At 55.5% G+C, this 19,266-nt stretch overlaps 2 protein-coding genes across 4 annotated transcripts in view; one reads left to right on the forward strand and one right to left on the reverse strand.

Moving 5' to 3' along the window:
• The window catches only part of NOS2 (nitric oxide synthase 2), a 46,581-nt gene extending 43,519 nt beyond the window's left edge, over positions 1-3,062 (forward strand). The window contains exons 28-29 of the mRNA XM_045299977.1: positions 340-534; positions 2,487-3,062. Coding sequence (XP_045155912.1) covers positions 340-534; positions 2,487-2,600 — 309 coding nt within the window. The 3' untranslated portion in view covers positions 2,601-3,062. The remainder of the gene's footprint in view (positions 1-339; positions 535-2,486) is intronic.
• A 1,505-nt stretch (positions 3,063-4,567) lies between these two features.
• LOC101657416 (galectin-9) overlaps positions 4,568-19,266 on the reverse strand; it is a 32,054-nt gene continuing 17,355 nt past the window's right edge. Inside the window, exons 3-11 of one of the 3 annotated variants that reach the window (XM_045299745.1) lie at positions 12,477-12,678; positions 10,687-10,797; positions 9,684-9,779; positions 7,979-8,014; positions 7,163-7,213; positions 6,674-6,715; positions 6,138-6,226; positions 5,825-5,987; positions 4,568-5,127 (exon numbers count right to left, since the gene is read on the reverse strand). In XM_045299745.1, coding sequence (XP_045155680.1) covers positions 4,981-5,127; positions 5,825-5,987; positions 6,138-6,226; positions 6,674-6,715; positions 7,163-7,213; positions 7,979-8,014; positions 9,684-9,779; positions 10,687-10,797; positions 12,477-12,678 — 937 coding nt within the window. In that variant the 3' untranslated portion in view covers positions 4,568-4,980. The remainder of the gene's footprint in view (positions 5,128-5,824; positions 5,988-6,137; positions 6,227-6,673; positions 6,716-7,162; positions 7,214-7,978; positions 8,015-9,683; positions 9,780-10,686; positions 10,798-12,476; positions 12,679-19,266) is intronic. The other 2 variants (XM_045299743.1, XM_045299744.1) reach the window with 2 other exon arrangements.

Below are 19,266 nucleotides of genomic sequence, written 5' to 3' on the forward strand. Positions count from 1 at the left end.
GGTATAGTCTGGCCACAGAGCCTGGGTGGGGGCACTGTGCTCCACAGTCTTCTTTGAAGCACGGGGAATTCAGAGAAGGCTGGGAGCCCCGCTAGCTGTCAGCTCTGTGAAGGCTGGGCTGTGTCGCCATTTGGTTCAGCAGCCCCAGCCCCGGCAAGGGCCTGGGCCATCAGGCTGCCACTACACCTCCTGATCCTGGGCCTGTCCCCACCCGGCTGGGAAGGCAGCTCCCTGGCTTGCTCCCTGTGTGTGCCAGCAGCTGCTGCCTGCAGGCCCTCTCCCAAGAGCAGGACCTCGCCGTGGGGTGGGCGCTGGCTCCACCGCTGCCTCTGGTTTCAGGTCTATGTTCAAGACATCCTGCGGCGGCAGCTGGCCCACGAGGTGCTCCGTGTGCTCCACCAAGAGAGCGGCCACCTCTACGTCTGTGGGGATGTGCGCATGGCCAGGGACGTGGCCCACACCCTGAAACAGCTGCTGGCTGCCCAGCTGAGCCTGAGCGAGGAGCAGGTGGAGGACTACTTCTTCCAGCTCAAGGTGTGGCAGCTGGTGTGTGAGCTAGTGGTGTGGGGGTGGGGGTAGGGGGCAGGGAGCCCTGATAGGGTAATGCGTGTTAGGCCTTGACCACGGCCCACCCTCTGGTGGCCAAGAGGCTAACTGCAGGCTTCTGGGTCTCCAGCCCCTCAGCTCTCTCACTCACTGCCCTCAAGTCAATGCTGAATCCGGTGCCAGGGAGGATCTGGTCATTGGGTAGAAACAGGGATCCAGGAGGTAGGCGTTGGGATCAGGGAGAGAGTCTTGGACCTCAAAGGTCTCCCAAAGGAGCTGGTGTTCAGTGCCAGGTGGCTGTTAGGATACCACGTTGTTGTACAGCTTGGTCCGGTGCCCAGTAGCTTGGAGAAGCCAGAGAATGGTTTTCCCCATAGAATGGAGGCAGAGTTGTGTCGCCGCACAGAAGGCGGGGCTGTGAGCACCAGGATAGGAAGGCCATCGCCTCGCCTCTGTCAGCTCCTGAGAGCCTCACACTTGTTCACGCCCAGGCTGGCATCTGCTCACCCTCTGCCCATTGGTACCCAGGCAGGGCTGCAGGGCAGGAGGTGCATTTAAATGATGACTGTTCTCCAGGGCTTACATGGGGTGTCCGCGTGCCAGGGATGCTCATGGCAGCTTCCTCCCGTCTTCCAGAGGCCTCTGTGAAGGAGCATGGTCCCCCCAATTCTGTAGGGAGGAAGGGGCTCAGGGTCCCGCAGTCAGGGGGGTGAGTGCCTGGAGGTTAGCCTGCCTCTCTCCCTGCCTGACACTCCTGTGCCTCTGTCACATGCATCCATCCAACTGGTATTTATTGAGCACCTGCTCTGCGCTGGAGGAGCCCTGGTGGCATAGTGGTTCAGCGCTAGGCTGTGATTCACAAGGGCAGCAGTTCAAAACCACCAGCGGCCCCTTAGGAGAAAGATGAGGCTTTCTACGCCCATAAAGAGTTAACAGTCTTGGAAACTCACCGAGGCAATTCTGCAGGGTTGCCGTGAGTCAGCATCGACTGGGTGGCAGTGAACTTGGTCTTTGGTACTTCGTGCTGGCGAGAGGGCCAAGCCGCAAAGAGTCGCACCCGGGGGAGCATACCTTCTAGTCGGGTGGGCAGAGGAGAAAGTGAACGAGCAGAGTGTGCCGTGCGGGGAGAGCAGCTCAGTCAGGAGGCAGGGCAGGGTGTGTTGAGGGCTGTCGTTTTAAGTAGGGGGTCGGGGAAGGTGTCACCAAGGGGACATTTGAGGGGGAAACAAATGAAAGACACTCAGAGATGGGGAGAAGCGAGTCCTGTGAATGTTGAAGGAAACAGAGTGCCGGGCTGTTGTGGAGGGAACAGCAGGTGCAAAGGCTCTGAGGTGGGACAAGCCGTCTCAAGACCAGCCTGAAGGTCACAGGCACATCTGAAAAGTGTTCAGCGGGCGGATGGGTGGGCATTTGCCAGCAAAAAGGGTCAAAGACGGCTGAGTCAGTCTGGGATGCATCCCACAAAACACCGCGCTGCGATCCAGTCAATTCCGACTCCCAGTGACTTCATAGGACAGAGTAGAAACCACCCCCCACCCCCCGCGGTTTTCTAAGACTGTGACTCTTTATGGGAGTAGAAAACCCCATCTCTCTCCCCAGGAGCTACTGGTAGCTTCGAACCTGCTGACCTTGCAGTTAGCAGCCCAACACAGAACCACTTTGCCATCAGAGCTTCCTGGCAGCCTCTGCAACAAGACTTCTTTAACGCACTGCTGTGTGTGTGCCTGGGAGGCCATTCCCAGGACATGTCTCAAGTTCACATGATCGCAGAGCTCTCCTTTGCTGGGGCAGCGCAGGGGGCCGGTCGGGGCAGGAAGGGAGAGCGGCCCAGACCCTGCCGGAGGTGAATGCAGTTTCACGGGGCTCTGGGATGAAGGTGTGATGGCAGGGTGGGCGTGGGCCTCGGGCGATGGCTGACTGGCTCTCCTGTTCCCTCCAAGAGCCAGAAGCGCTACCATGAAGATATCTTTGGTGCCCTATTTCCCTACGAGGTGAAAAAGGAGGAGGAGGCGGCGGCGGGCTGGCCCAGCAGCTCCAGAACTCTGATGACCTAGGGGACAAGTTAAAAGGCGCTGGCGTGGCCATCTAGTAACGAAATCAGCTTCCAGTTATCCGCGGTCCTGGAGCCTGGGGAGATGGCGCAAAATGATCCCGCCAAGCTTCAGGCCTCATCTTCCCACTGCTGTCTTCTCAAGCCCTGAACCACCAGCAGCTGGGCTGGCTGGAGCCGCCTCATGCCCTCGACCTGCCCCCATCCCTGGCAAGGAGAACTGGGGCAGATGGGGTCCCTTTGAGACTGCCTCCACCAAGGGGGTGGAAGAGGCGGGTGACTTTCCTCTGGTGCACCACTTCCAACGACCACCAAAAGGCGCTCTCTACCCACTCTGTATTTAGCATCCCTGTGTACAGTTATTTATTCTGTATTTAAAAACCAAACACCCCAGTGAGCCACTTGGGCCTATACCATATGATTCCTGGATGGAAATATTTATGTGAAATACATTTTATTTTAACCACACTGTGTGTGTGTGTGTGTGTGTGCGTGCGTTTTGTCAATAAAGAGGTACTTGTTGTAAAGAATATGGGGTGCCAAGCTGGCACCAAGAGCTCCCGCAAAGGGACATGCTCACCACGTTCTGGCTGCGTCTTCTCTGAAATGTCCCCACGTGTGGAGCAGGACTTTTGTGTTCCTCTGAATCCCAGGGTGGAGCCCTGGTCGCAGAGTGGGTTAGGGTCGGCGCTGCTGACCACAGGTGGACAGTTCAAACACCCCACCGCCCGGCTGATCGGTGGGAGGCCGCTAAGGCTGTCTGCTCCTGTGAAGATTCGCAGCCTCAGCAACTCTCCGAGCAGCTCCCCCGTCCTGGAGCATGGCTGAGTCGGAAGGGACTGGATGGCCGAGTGCTCTTTGGTGATGGGCGAGGGAACTCTGGCTTGCCTTTGGGGGTCTGGGCTGTGCCGCTGACAGAGGGCATCCGTCACATGGGCATGGGGGGCGGGGTGGGAGCTGCGATTCTGTGTAAGACACCACTTCCTTAGGGATGGCCCGGGCCACCGTCTGGCTTAGAGAGTCGCCATATCTCACTCAGGGGGCCGCACGTTTCCAGAGGCTTGTGTGGGTAAGACAGGTGAGGTCGATCTGCGTGTGGAGGCTGTGGCTAGAATCAGGGCACGAGACTCCCTCCCCCGAGATGCAGGTTCTTTCGAGGTGTGGAGCCCACCAAGAGAAAGCTGCAGAAGGAACTGAGCCACGCGCCCTAGGACTCAGCCAGGGGTCAAGGAAGCTCCACTCTCTCCCTCGGTCTCACCTGCCCTCCTCGCCCCACCTCTGGCAGCAGCTACTCTGTTCAGTTGGGAGAAGGGCTGTGCCCGGGGGGTGCCAGCCTTTGAATGGGCATAGCCGCATCCAGCAAGTCCCGGACCGCAGCAGAGGATGGGGCAGCAAGTCCCTGGGATCCTGTTATATCGGCCACATACCGTGCAACTCAGATCCGTTCAGGGAAGGGGGGAGGGGGTGTTTAAAGGGGTGAGACGCTGCATTTCCTGCACCCCCAGCTCCAAGGGGCGCCTGAGCTGTTGACCCGCGGACTATGCTTGGAGTCCCACCCTGCCTCCTCCAGGGGCTGGTGTCTCAGCGGGATGTGGGCTTCTTGTAATACACAGCTGGGTGCCCTGTCCCAGTGGCTGGGAGACCCCACACCCCAAGCACTCTGTCCCCACACAGTGTGATCTCCGATGTTGAGGGACAGCACCCCGTTGGCTCCTCTTAACCTGCTGGCCTCCCTGCCACCTGGACCCCCATCGTCTCTGGCCACCATGGCTTCCCCAGCCCTGTACCCATCTCAGAAGACCAGCTTGTTTCTGGGGTCCCCCTCGGAGCCCAGTCTTCCAACACCTGAGACTCTTGCGCCTGTATCTCTTTAAGCACCTGTGCTGGGTTTGTGAGGTACCCACAGGGAGCAGCCTGCTAAAAGACAGCCCCACCCCCAATTCCAGAGAACCCCAGAAGTCTCCAAACACATTTAATAGCCCCAGCCAGGTGGCAATCATGTTTATTTGTTTCAGGGACACTGGGAAGGGTCAGGTCAGGGTGGTCTTAGTGGGGTGTCACCCGAGTGGGCTTCCTGTAGGAGGCAGATGTTGGCATAGGGAGAGGGGGTAGGTACAGGAGGGTCCTGGCTTTGGGACTAAGGAGAAATCTGATGGGGGATTGGATTTGGTTGAGAACAGGATGCGGGGTTGCCGGCCTGCACGGGGAACTGGGGCAGGCTCAGGGCCCTCCCTCCATGTGGGGGGCTGACCAGGGGAACCTCACAGCACCCCTCTCCTTGGATGATAGGATTGGGTGCTAAGGAAGGGCAGCGGCGTGCCACTCCCAGCCGGGACAGGGAGGGCAGAGGTGCGGGGTCAGGAGATGCCCACCCTGGGATCTCATTATGCCTGCACGTGGGTCAGCTGGATGTCACCCACCACTTCCAGCCTGTTGATGGCCGGCAGGTTGCTCAGGCGGTGCCAGTACTCACACAGGTGCTGGCCATCCACGGCCACCTTGAGACAGTGGCTTTCACACATGATACACACCTGGAGGGAGAGGGCCCGGCACATGCCTCGTTATACCTCCTCGAAGGACACGCGGGCTCCTGGCCACCTCGGCCACCAACGTTAAGGATGACCTCCCACCCGCAGGCCTTCTTGCCACAAGGAGGCATTAATTCGTCACTAATCCTCCTGCTATTTCCCTTGTTGTTCCTCTGCTTAGCATGCCCTGCCCACCCCCCTCAGTGCACCTGGCCCCCTGACACCGCCCTGAAGGAGACACACCTACAGGGAGAGCAGTCCAGGCAGGCAGTGCGGAGGGTGGGGGTGCCAGCAGGCAAGCCTGTGTCCTTGGCAAGCAGTGGCCCCTCCCTCACATAGCTGAGGAAGGATGTGTTGAGTGAATAAGTGAGAGAGTGAGCGAGTGACCTTCGTTTTCAGGCCCTCCTGGGCACTTTCTGGCTGTGCAACCTCCGACAGGGCACCTGCACTCCTGTGGTGGCTGCATCTTACAAACTCACCTGCCAGCGCCTGCCTCGTGCGGGACAATAATATGAATCATAAATAATAATAATACTAGGAATAATGCTAATTTTCTTGATTTCTTCCAAGCCCAGACTTCACCTTGGAAGCATCGGCCTGAATCCCATTCAAAATGCCCCCGCCTCCTCCTTGCTCCCCCCACCCCCACACCCCCTTCACCCCACAGGAGCCCCTCTGAGCCCCAGGCACAGCCCCTCACCAAGAAGTTCTGCCCTCTCGTGAAGGGCATTTTCCGAGGCAGGGCGCGCTCCTCGGTGCCCCAGGAGCCGTTGATCTGGGTGTTGCGGATCACGGCGTTCTCGGTGAAGCGGGGGTTCAGGTGGAAGGCAATATCATTCCCGCAGCGCAGGTTGATGTGGAACCTGCAGGTGGGCAGCTTCATCAGCCTCCTCTGCCCACTGAGCCCTGGGCCCACCCACTCCTCCTCAGCCCACTGGGGACCAGGAGGTGGCCAGGGCTGTCTGGGGGCGGGGGTCTCTCCCACCCCCAAGACCCTTGGAGCCCCAGCTTACCTCTGGGCACTGGGCAGGACAGTTCCCCTCACCATGATAGTCTTAGAGGGGTACAGCCCACCCACGAGGCTGGTGCAGTAAGGCATTGGCTGTGGAGGGAGTGGGGGAGGGGCAGGTCAGCCAGTGGCAGCCAGAGCCACCGCCGGCCACCACACTCTATCCTGATCTCTGTACAGTGACCTCGGACTGTCCACTGAGCATGGCACCAGAGCCTGTCCGTAACAGGGCTTTGATTCCTGGTCCAGGCAATACCAAGGGGGCCCGTCCTGCATCCCTCCAGTGGATGTGCTTAAACCACAACGGAAGGACCTTGGGTACAAAAGGCACCTGGTTGGAGCAGGTGAAGGAGGCCCCCTTCAAGGCTCAAGCTCCTGCCCACCACCTCCTGCGCCACCAGGCTGTTCTTAGGATCTTCTGCTTCGAAGTGGGCAAGGCCAGAGCCCCTCCCTCCCCCCCACATAGCTGCCCTTCGCACCCCACCATGCCTGAGGACGCGAGCGCAGGCAGGCTCCCCGCCTCTGCGAGAGACCACTCACATAGCTCGGGTTGGGGTACACCACAGGTGGGATCACTGGATTCTGTCGAAAAGAGAACAGGGAACTCGATGACCTGGGCACACTCTCAGGGGGACCCCCACCCTTCAGGCGTTCCCATTCACCTGCCTGCTCACACAGCCTCTGTGGGACTTCTGGCTGCCCCTCCCCGCCCCCCACCCCCCAGGCAGTGCCCCAGAAGAGGACAAGCTTGGGGTCTTGGGCACTCTTCTTCGGGAGACCCATCCATGGGCCCTCCCGTCCACATGCTGGGCCCCGGCTCTCCCTATATCCCTACCCCTAAAGGACCTGCTGGGTAAGCCCCGCCCCGCCTGGTCCGGACTCGGCTCTCCCCACGGGAGCGGGAGCCACACATTTTGGGCCAGCCCCAGAGGTCCCATCTTTCTTCCCACCCTGCATCCGTTGGGAAGCCTGTCCCGGGTGGAAGGTGAAGCTATGGGGCTGTGAGCTGCCCAGAATTCTCAGGCTTACCGGGAACATCTGTCCAGGAGTGCTGTGCACCGTGTGGATGACTGTTTGAGTCTGGATGAAAGAAAATGGGGGGGGGGGAGTTGGAGGCTGTCTTAGCAAGGCACCCTTGTGGCATATTGGTTATGCACTGAACTGCTAACTACAAGGCCAGCAGTTCGAAACCACCGGGGGCTCCTAGGGAGAAAGATGGGGCTCTCTACTCCCATCAAGTGTTACAGTCTCGGAAACCCACAGGGGCACCGTTCTACCCTGTTCTACAAGGTCCCTGGGAGCCCGAATGGACTCGCTGGCATTGAGTTTGCTTTGATTTGGTTTTAGCATTTTCAAACCTCCACCTGCCACCAGAGGGTGCCTCTGAGGTGAGGTATTATTGGCTGTGCTGCCAACCCACTGCCGGGAGCAGATGCCCAACATGGGCTAGTGGGGGCGTTTCTTCTCTCAAAGAGGATGGGGCAGGGCACAAGGTTAGGGTCCATGGAGAAGAAAGGGGCTATATTTATGGCCTCTGGACCATCTTTCCTCCCAGGAAATGTCTCTAAAGGTCAACTCACTTTACAGGAAGCGCTGGACTGAGTGCCTCCGTTTCCCACAGAAGGGCAGGGGCTTCAGCCCATTCATTTCCCATTGGGTCCACTTCCCATTCATCGGGGCTCACCTCCCACTCTTCCTGCCCCCACTGCTATCTCCGAAGCCAGGCAGAGGGTCCTACGGCCTGGTCTTGACGCCCCTTGTTCCCCAGGCCTGGCCCTGCCTTCTCTTTTGAACCCCTGAGAAGACCCAGACAGAAAGGGGTCTGACAGGGAACGGGAGACTCACAATGGGTGCTGTGTTGAGCGGCCACGCGCCAGGAGACTGCAAGAAAGGAAGTGGGAAATCAACATGGGGGGAGGGAGGAGACCACGGCTGGATTGGAGGACGGACGGGCTCCCGTCCTAAGAAGTGCTCCCCACAAGGCTCACTTTCATTCATCTCCTCCTCTCGGGAAGCGAGCCTTCCCCGAGCCTGCAGCGCCCACAGTCTCGCCTCCCAGGTGGGTTACATGGGTGAGAACGGGCCCAGATGAGCGAGAACTAGGGCTTCCCCCAGAGAGAGAGAGCTGGTCTGAGGTTGGCCAGAGGCAAGACCCTGGCCCATGGCACCCAGGAACCAGCAAGTGTCATTTCCTGAAAGCCTTCTGCCACACGGAGCTCTGGGCCATCAGGCTGTCCCCAGAGGGAGGCATAGTTAGCCCTTGTTCGGTGGGTGAGGGCTCCCGGCTCAGAATGGCTCATCAATGGCCCAAGCTCACACAAGGTGCAAGTCATAAACTCCCACGTGGTGCCCGGTTCTGTCTGAGTGTATTTGCCAAGCCCTGCACCCATCCGCACCAGGAAGGGCCAACATTAGGCTGCCCCTCAAAGGTTCCCTGCCTGAGGCAGGAGGTCCTCCTGGGCCACAGGAAAGCTGGGTAAGTAGAATCTTCCTCCTCTCCCCCATCCCCCTACTTGAGTGGCCAAATGAAAGGTGGTCCTACTCCTCTTTCTGTCTTGTTGACCCCGCTCAGTAGACGATTCTTGTCCGGGCTGGGATGTCCTTTTACCTGCTCTGCCTGTACAAACTGCATCCCACAGCCATCTAGTGCAGTGGTTCTCAACCTGTGGGTCTCGACCCCTTTGGGGGTCGAATGACCCTTTCACAGGGGTCACCCAATTCATCATCACAGTAGCAAAATGACAGTGATGAAGTAGCTATGAAAATAATGTGATGGGTGGGGGGTCACCACCACATTAGGAACTGTATGCAAGGGTCACGGCATGAGGGAGGTGGAGACCCGGTGGTCTACTGGATTGAGCCCCTGGCACAAGGGGCTGGGAGCACAGAAGTGAACAAGTCGCAATCGCGGCCCTCGAGGGGCATCAGAGGGGGTGAGGGTGGAATGACGGGGACAGACGTCTAAGCGTGATGACAAGGCAGTGTGGTGACCAGCACATATATACAAGAGTCCATGCGGACATGGAGGGACACATGGGGACAACGGTCTCCCAGGCAGGGAGGTGTTTGCCTTTGAACAGCGGAGGCTGTAGGAGCTCCATGGAGGGAGGAGGAGCCGAGAGGTAGGTTGAGGCAAGATTGGAAAGAGGTCTGTGTGTTCTGCTGGGGAACTGGGGCTTTTATTTGACAGGCCGGGGGTCACAAAGATTTCTAAGCAGAGATGGGATGTGCTCAGACTTGTGTAGAAATAGGAAGGTCGCTGAGGCGGTTGGTGTGTGGGAGGTAGGCGCGGGGACCTAATCATGGTCCTCTTGACCAGGGGTCCCGGTGGCCTGAATGATGGCTATGGCTTTGCAGAGGGAGAGCAGTTGGCCCATTGGAGAGGTTTGAAGGAGGAAGGGGGGGAGTGAAGGATGACTTCCTGGTCCCAGCTATGGGTGTGCCTGAAGGGGCCTGTAGGCCCTAGTGGCCTGTGGTTAGAAGCTGCCCTGGGGACCCGCTGTCCTTCCCCATCACCACTCGGCCTCTAGGGCCTCTGGACCTCGCTCACTTGGTGTTTGCGCCCCTTGGGCTTGGGAGGCAAACGAACAGGCTGTAAGTACTGCACCGTGGAGATGACAGGCTGGACAGGGGCTGCGTGTCTTTTCTGTTAAGACAAAAAGAACCACAGGAGGAAGACACATGTTAGTGGAGAGACACAGATGGGGGAAGGTGGAGCCAGGGCACCAGGGACCGAGCTGGGCAGGCTGGGGAGGGGGAAGGGGCGGGGGGAAGTGGGGAGAAGCTCCAGGAAGCCCAGAGGGCAGGGTCATCTCTCTGTCCGTGCCCCAGGGAGGAGACAGTGGCCGGGAAGGAACATGAGGAAGGGAAGTCTGGGCACACTGCGGGCCTGCTGTGTGCTTCATTAAATGCCCAGCTGTGGTGGCAGTGCCAACCGGGTCCTGAGGATGTGGGTCCAGCAGAGCCCAACCTCCCCATCTTTCAGGGAAAGCCAGAATCAAGCTCCCCCCCGCCCCCCGTGGAACTCCCCCATTCTCTGGATGTTGGCAATTCATGAGAAATATGTTTAACTCACAAGAGGGTCCCATAGTCCCAGTGAGGCCCACAGGGGCCATGTTGCGACCTCATTGTGGTCTCATGTGAGCCACGCAACACCCCACGGATAGCCAGGATTATGCTCACTCTATAGATGAAGAAACTGAGGCTGGTAGCCATGGAGTCACTCCTCTTAGGCCCACCGCCGCTGGGCACGGCTGAGCTGGGCATCTGAACTGGGTTCAGCCCAATTATTCAGGCTGGGCTCTTTCTGGACCCTCACAGCCTCCTACCCGGGGCTTGGATGTGGTGCCATATAGAGATGAGCCCTGGGGCGGGTGCTCCAGACAAATGGTGACACAGGAGGCTCGTGGTGACAGAGGAGAAGGAGGAGGGCAGACAGCAGCACAGGGAAGCCAGAGGGTGTCCCAGAAGCTATCTGGGTCAGATATTAAGCTAGTAAAGTTCTCCCCCTGGACCTAGGCACAGCCAGGCCCGGAGCCAGGTGCCGGTCTGACCTGGAAGCCGATGTAGGACAACTGCACCGCGCCGCTGACGGAAATGGTGTCCGCTTGGTGGAAGGGCACACGGTGCACGTACTGCAGGAAGTGTTTGCCATTCACCGTGACCTGCCAAGGAAGGGCGAGCCCCAGGTGAGTTGGAAGACTGCACCTGAGCCTCCCAGCCCCACTGCTTCTGGAAATGAAGCCCCAGGAATGCCTTTCATATCCAGTTACGGGACAGGCGGGGCCCGGGCTCGCAAGGGCACCCCAAGCAGCTCTCCTTGGCGGCCCCACCGCGGATGACCCTGGGGAGCAGGGAGAGCCAGCCCCAGAAGTTGCATGGAGTGGGTGCACATGCCCCTAGCCTCACACGCCAGCATAGACAGGCCCCCCCCACACACACACAACCCGAGATGCTCCCTGCAGAAGGCATTTGCAAGGGCCTACCGCCCCGAGCAAGGCCTGGAAGCTAAAGAAAGGCTGGTCTGACGTTGTGGCAGAAAATGAGATTTTTTTTAGGGACCTGGAGTGGAGGAGGGGGCTACAGCCGATAGGTGCAATTCACTTGGACTTCCAAGACGTGTCCCTGCAGAGGGCTCACAGTCAATGCACTCAGCTTGATAACCAACTGGTTGTGGGTTCGAGTCCTTCCCTATGTTCAAGTGCTCCAAATACAGGCCTGGTGACCTCTTTCTGGGAAACCAGCCACCGACGGCCATCCTCTGGGGCACAGGTCTGTCTCCATAAGCCGGCATCCACTCCACAAACGCTCAAACCAGTGGACTGCTTGCTTGCTTGCTCTTATTGTTTTCAAAGACACACCAGGACACAAAGCAGCATGGCGGCGATGGGTCCAGTTTGGAGTTTCTAAGCAAAGGAAGCCCGCAGTTGCACCAGCCGATGCAGAACAGGCATACGGGAAAACTGCACAGCTCTCTGTGAGGCCCCGCATGGCAATAGTGGGTTTTTTGGCGATTTGTCTCAATGAATGTGGTAGTTACATAATCTGGTGTCAATTTGGGACTTGAGAGGATTAAGAGTGAAGAGGCGGAGTCTAGCCTGGCAATCCGGAGATGGCCAATGGCCTCTGTGTGGGCATGACCTTCTGAGAATTCTGGGAACTGCTGTATTTCCTCCTCGGAGGTGGAAGACACCTCTCTCTCTGCTCACTCCCTGGGAGACGCTCTCCTGACAAGACACATGGAACTAGCTAGTGCTCTGAGCTGGAGAAGCCACATGGAGACCCCTGCCAGCGCTGAGATGCTTACACCGCCACTGGATCCAAAGACTTTCTACCCACCGGCCTGTGATCGTCCTGCATTCGGTGTCATTGCATGTATTTCGTGAGTCTGAAGAGGACTTTATAGATTGGTGTCGGACATATGGGCTAATAACGGACTTAAGGGCTTGGACTGGACTGGGTTGGGATGTTTTCTTAATGTACAACTACCCTTTATATAAAACTCTCTCTCATACACATGCAAGTATCTATGAATTTGTTCCTCTAGTCAACCCGGACTAACATAATGAATGTGACGATTTAAAGGCCACCAATTCACCATGGTGATACAATGGTTACTCATTGGGCTTCGATCCTCAAGGTCAGCAGTTCAAAACCACCAGCTGCACTTCAGGAGAAAGAGGGGGCTTTCCACTCCCATCAACAGTGACAGCCTCAGAAACCTGCACGGCAGTCCTACCCTGTCCTGTAGGGTCAGCATCTACCTGATGGCAGTGAGTTTGGTTTGTGGGGGCGCCGGGAGTCTGTGGGGCGCGAGGTGGGGAGGAGGAAGGGTTCCGCTCACCTGGAAATGTGCGTTCTGCACCAGGAAGCAGATCTGAAAGGAGCTCCCCTTCTGGAAAGGCTGCTGCATCTTCCGCTCCTCGGTGCCCCAGTGGCCGGCCTGCTTCGTGTTGCACACCACATACCCGCCCGATTCAAACCGGGGGTTGAAGTGGAAGGCGATGTCATTTTGGCTGTAGCCGCTCTGGAAGTTCACGTCAAACCTAGGCCAAGGGAAAGCACAATCTTGTGTGGCAGTTTATTGCCAGTCGGGGGTCAGGAGGCCTGCGGGGCCCCTGACCTGCATCGGTCGGGAACTTGCATCTGAACTGTGTGCCTGAGACGAATGTGTTGGCACCCTCTTGTGCGCTGAGTTCGGACCTGGTGCGTTTTCACGCAATGGTTGCATTTTGCCTTTATAGCATTGTCGAGAACAGCGTGGACGCCAGCCAGCCGCCAGGAAAATAGGTTTTGGAAACGAACGGCCAGCTTGCAGGCAGGAGGGCAGTGGTTAATGTGCTCATTTGGGAAAGACGGGAGGAACCGCACGAACGTGTCAAATAGGTGGGGGAGGCGTACAAAGAGGATGGCTGAAAGGGGAGACAGAACAAACAGGAACTCTGCAGGCGTGTCCACTTTAAATGAGAGGACCTTGCTCACACCAGGTGCAGGGGTATATGTCAGGGATATGCGAGATATGCAGGTGGTAGGCAGCTGAGGGCAGCTGGTGGACAGAGGGACCAGTTCTGCCTAGTCCCAGTTGGTCATTTAGAGATGACCACTGAAGCCCACTGCCCTCAAGTTACTGCATCCGGGAAGGAGGCGAGCGGTGATGCTCCTCCTGCAGGCCCTTGGAACATAAGCAGGAACACTCTTGGCTGTTTGCTGGAGGATTGGGGGTTCACGTCTACCCAAGGGGCCTCAAAAGTAAAGCCAAACTGCCATTGGAGCACAGTTCTACTCTGGAGTCGATGCGGAGGCAACTGACATCCCCCCGCCTGCAGAATGGTTAAAAGAGGCTGTGTTCTTGTGAATGAGGGGAGCACAGAGTGGGGACCCAACACCCATCTGCAGGCCACTGGACACCCCTTACAGAAGGGTCTCGGGGAGGAGATGAGCCATTCGGGGTGCAGTGTAGCAATGATGAAACATACAACTTTCCTCTAGTTCCTAAATACCCCCCCCCCCACCCTCGTCACTATCATGATCCCAATTCTACCTTATAAATTTGGCTAGACCAGAGGATGTACACTGGCACAGATAGGAACCGGAAACACAGGGAATCCAGGACAGATAAACCCCTCAGGACCAATAATGAGAGTAGCGATAACAGGAGGGGAAGAGAGGGGAAGGGGAAGGTGTGGGGAGAAGAGGGAACCGATCACATGATCTACATATAACCCTTTCCCAGGTTGACAGACAACAGAAAAGTGGGTGAAGGGAAACATCAGTCAGTGTAAGACATGAAAAAAAAAGATTTATAAATTATCAAGGGTTCATGAGGGAGGGAGAGGGGAAATGAGGAGCTAATACCAAGGGTGTAAGTAGAAAGCAAATGTTTTGAGAATGATGATGGCAACAAATGTAGAAATGTGCTTGACACAATGGGTGTATGGGCAGATTATGATAAGAGTTGTACAAGCCCCCAATAAAATGATTTAAAAAAAAAAAGAGAGAGAGAGGTCATGTTCAGGAAGCTCCCAGCACAAGTAAGTGTTGAATTGTGTGCCCGGAAAAGATACCGGGGAGTCCTGACTCCAGTCCTGAGAATGTGGCCTTCCTTGGAAAGAGGGCCCCTGAAGGTGTTCTCAGCACGGGGTCACGCTGGACTGGGCAACAAACTCAGTGTGAGCATCTCAGAGAAGAGTTAGGGAAGGAGCCACGTAAGGAGGGCCGTGTCTTATGGCATGCATCTGTCTAGGACAGTGCGCAAACGTCTGCCCTAGCTGGTTCTCACAAACTGCTTCCGTACTGCCAACAGTAAGGAATTTGGGGAACAGCTGCACACAGTGTTCCCTGGGAGCAGTAAACAAGGGCGGTATGGGCTGAGATATGGAACTCTGTCAAGGCTTTGAGACATTCAAGCGTGGGAATAGCGAACTTATCTGGGGACACTGCCAGTATTTAGTACATAAAAATAAAGCACTGTGGTCCGTCAAGGCTGCAGTTTTGTAGCATCTCTGTCTGTGTCTATTTTGTGCTGCGGTCCTGTAGTGTGTGTGTGTGTGTGTGTGTGCCTGGTTCCACGTTCATTCTCCCTACTCGGAAACCACACAAGCTAGTGACAGGAGGGGGAGGGGAGACGGCCGTTTGAAATGCCCCGGGCAGGTCACGGAGCACAGGGGCCACCAGAAGCCAGGACGACTGACAGGGCCCCATCTCTGGAGCCACAGAGAGAAGGTGTGCTGCAGACAAGCCTGGCCGCCACCTCCCACTCCCCACCCCCCAGCCTGCAGGACCGAGCAATGTGCTTCTGGTCTCCTAAGCCAGCTGCGGGTGGTGTTTTTTAAAAAATTTATATGATATTTACTCTCATTTTCAGTATGAAATTTAATTATTTAGAATTTGAACAAAAGCAATATAATGTCAAAGATTTTTTAAATGGAATAATTTTTTCTCATTTTTGGGTTTTGCTCTCTTGGAATTTCTTCTCAACAGTGTATTTTTTTGGTTTTGTTTTTAATGACAGCTGCCTGAAACAGAGACCATTCTCTCCTCTGTCCTCTTTCCTTGGAAGAACGGCTCAGTGTGAAAATTGCCGTTGGGTATTGCCACGGGGATGATGCGAGGCGTTCACGGAGCCGGGCACACAAACTGGCTGGAGAAATACTTCTCTCTACGCTGGCACCCCACTCCTCCAGAGAGGCACATCGCCCACTGCTGCCCTGAGCTCAGACCCATGCGCACCCTCCTCGGCACCAGGGCAGCTCTGGTCTGGCCAACCTCTTGCACGGTGCGGGAAGGGCAGGGTGTTCACTACACCCCTCGGAGCCCAGCACTGTGCCAGAGGGGCCTTAATGGATATTCTAGTAAGTTCCTCGGTGCTGCCCTATGAACTCTCGGGTAGAGGGGCCCAGGGGGAGATGCTACGGCCCTGAGCCTCGAACAGGAGCCTGGAGCCCAGCACCAGCCTGCACTCCCTCTGGGAGCCCACACGTTCATGTTCCTCTTTAAAGGGTCTGCTTGGGGAAGTCATAGGATAACTGAAATAGGGAAGCGAGCGCGCGCACACACACACACACAGATGAAGTTGAAATCAACAAGTGGGATGTACTAAGGATAAAACACCTGTGTGCATCAAAAGACTTCACCAAGAGGGTAACAAGAGAAGCCACAGACTGGGAGAGGATTTTTAGCAATGACAAAACAAAGGGCTTATTACTAAAATCTTCAATGCCCTTCTGGCCTGCAAAAGGAGGAAAACCATTAACCCCCTGAGGAAGTGGGCAAGACCTGAACAGAAGTTTCACTAGAGAGGAGACCTGAATGGCAAATAAGCATGAGAAAATGCTCTGGATCATTAGCCAGCAGAGAAATGCAAATTAAAAGAACTGTGAGATACCACCTAACACCCTTGGGGATCGCCCAAATCAGAAAATCAGAGAACAATGAATGTTGGAGGGGATGTGGGAAGGTAGGAACCCTCCCACCCTGCCGGTGGTCATGTAGATGTGTACAGCTAATGTGGAAAGTGATCTGGCGATAGTTAAAGCAAATGGCAATTGAGCTACCCGACGACTTAGCAATCCCTCCCCTGGTCACGTACCCAGAAGAGGTAAGACATAGACCACAACCAGTCGTCTGCGCTTCAATGTTTATTGCGGCGCAATTCACAATCACAAAGAATTGGAAACAACCTAAATTTCCATTGATAGACAAGTGGATTAGAAAACTCTGGCACATACACACCATGGAGCCCTCCAGATCCCTAAAAAGCACTGATGGTCACATGAAGCACTTCGTCTCATGGGAAGAGTTGGAGGAAATATGCTAAGTGAAGTTAGCCAATCACAAAAAGGCAAGTGCAACATGGTCCCCTGAGGTAAGTATAAGCAGCACAGTAGGTACAGAAGAACAGCCACTGACCTCACACTGTACGGGCTGAGGGACAGGCAATCGGGCGGGGGACAGACCAAACCCAAAGAAGAGCATGTGATTCCAACACAAAGAAGGGAAAAGGGGGGAGGGGGAGAAAAAGGAGGGGGGAAAGGAGGGAGACCACGGCACTGGGGGAGCAGGGTACTCACCCCCTAAGTGGAGGGTATCGTTTATGTCTCCACAGTAATCAGAGTGTGAGCGCAGACCCCACCATGGCACGCCAGACCTTGAGGGCAACGTAACCACATGGAGCAACTCATGAACAGAGAGGTCTACAGGGCCAGCCCCAATCAGAGCCAAGCCAACACACACACACACACATACACCCCACTCTAGAAATATGTGCAACAGAGGACAACGCTAACCCTGCAGGTGGGGGCGAGGGGCCTGCCTGCCATGCCCACACAGACGCAAGCCAAGAAGGAAAAGAGAGCGAGGGACTAGAGCCCATCCTGACACACCCAGCCCTGAGGACGATGTCCCCGCATAGAGCTACTAAAGCACAGACAAGACTGTAGGGCCAACGACAGCTCGAGACATGATGTCCCCTCGCTGAAGGATACAGAAACAGAGGACCATACTAGGACACACAGTGGGGAGTGAGTCCACCCTGACCCTCCCACACAGTAGGGCAACCCAAGAAGGGAACATAACAGATCAGGAACTAGAGTAAAGCAAAGCCACAACCCCCCCCCCAGGAGCCCCCCCAATAGACTTCAGGCTAGGAGGGGCAGTTCCCGGAACCCCCCAGGGCCAGTGGGGAGATAGTCATAAAGATCAGCAGACAGACCTGGAATTATGTGTGCTTTTTCCTTTTGTTGTTGTTTTTTGTTTGTTTTTTCTCTTTTTATTCAATCTCTTGTTTTCGTTCCGTTTTGTGTCTGCTATTGTTGTTTTGTCTACCAATACAAGACAGGCCTGGGAAGCAAGCCGGAGGAGAAAGCAACAGGACCAAAGGTTCCGGAGGGACTTGGGGGAGGAGGAGGCAGGAGAAAGGAGCGGTGAGCAAACAACACCATAGACAGGGGAACAACTAGGGAATTAAAATCAACAAGGAGGAGGACGTAGAGATCCCAGTCTGTTGGAGCAACAGCTATCTAGCTGAGAGGACTTGCTAAGAGGCAGAAGAAGGATGAACATGATGGTGGGGCAGGAGGACGGTAAAAGGAAACAGAGGAAAGATCTAAGAAGCAAATCTATGGCTAGAGGTATAAACATAGGTGTGCACTTATGTAATTATATTAATTCATAAAAATAGAGGTATTGGCTTATTACATATATTTATATGGCAATACATTGAGGAAGTGGATGGACTGTGGGCCTCTGCTCAAGCCCTCCCTCAATGCAAGAACAGTTTGTTCTAACAACCTGGCATTCTGTGATGCTCACCTTCCCAGCAGGATTGCTGAAGACAAAATGGGTGCATAAGCAAATGTGGTGAAGAAAGCTGATGGTGCCTGGCTATCAAAAGATATAGCACCTGGGGTCTTAAAGGCTTGAAGTTAAACACGTGGCCATCTAGCTGAGAAGAAGCAAGCCCACATGGAAGAAGTACACCAGCCTGTGTGATCATGAGGTGTTGACAGAATCAGGTAACAGGCACTAGAAGACCCAAAACAAAAACCAAAACCCATATTGTTGAGAATGAGGGGGGTCAGAGCAGAGACCCAAAACCCATCTGTAGAAAATAGGACATCCCCTCACAGAAGGACCACAAGGAAGGGATGAGTCAACCAGGGTGCAGTATAGCACTGATGAAACACACAATATTCCTGTGGATCTTTGAGGCTCCCTCACCCCACCCCATCCCTCACTATCATGACCACAGTCCTGCCTTTCAGTTCTGGCTAGACCAGAGCATGGACACTGGTACAGATAAGAGCTCATGAAACACGGAATCCAGGTCAGATAAACCGCTCAGGAACAGAATTGGGAGTAGTGATACCAGGGGGATAGGAAGAAGGTGGGGGGAGGAGGGGAGGAAGGGGGAACCAATCGCAATGATCCCCACATAATCTCCTCCCCCAGGGGGCTGAACAACAGTAATGTGGGTGAAGGGAGACAGTGGTTGGTGTAAGATATAAAAACAATAATAACGTATAATTTATCAAGGGGTCATGAGGGTGATGGGGGGAGGGAGGGGGAAAAGAGGAGCTGATACAAAGGGTTCAAATCGAAAGTAAATGTTTAGAAAATGATGATGGCGCCCCTCCCCCCCAAAAAAGAATTTACTTCAGAGGACAGCACGGAAGCTGCAGCTCAGGGTGAGGGACATGTCTGATCAGAGCACACGGGAGCAGATGAAGGGGGAGGAAGAGAGAGTGAAGCACATGCTGGCCCACCAAGCCTGACGATATTCCCGCTCAGAGCAATCAATCCTCAGAGAGGACCATATGACCGGCCCCACTATGAGACACGACATCCCCCACTGACCCATAGCCCTATAGGGGACAACACTGGAGAGACAGTGTGGGAATTGCACCTGATCTGACACCATCACACCAGCCTGTGTGATCACGAGGTGTCAAAGGGATCAGGTATCAGGCATCCTCAGAACAAAAAATTATTTCATTGTGAATGAGGGAGGGAGTGCGAAGTGGGGACCCAAAGCCCATTTGTAGGTCACTGACATCCCCTTACAGAAGGGTCTCGGGGAGATGAGCCAGTCAGGGTGTGATGTAGCAATGATGAAACATACAACTTTCCTCTAGTTC

This window comes from Echinops telfairi, unplaced genomic scaffold (genome assembly GCF_000313985.2).
Source record: "Echinops telfairi isolate 266 unplaced genomic scaffold, ASM31398v2 ScPeMD7_7458;HRSCAF=8496, whole genome shotgun sequence".
Classification (NCBI taxonomy): domain Eukaryota; kingdom Metazoa; phylum Chordata; class Mammalia; order Afrosoricida; family Tenrecidae; genus Echinops; species Echinops telfairi.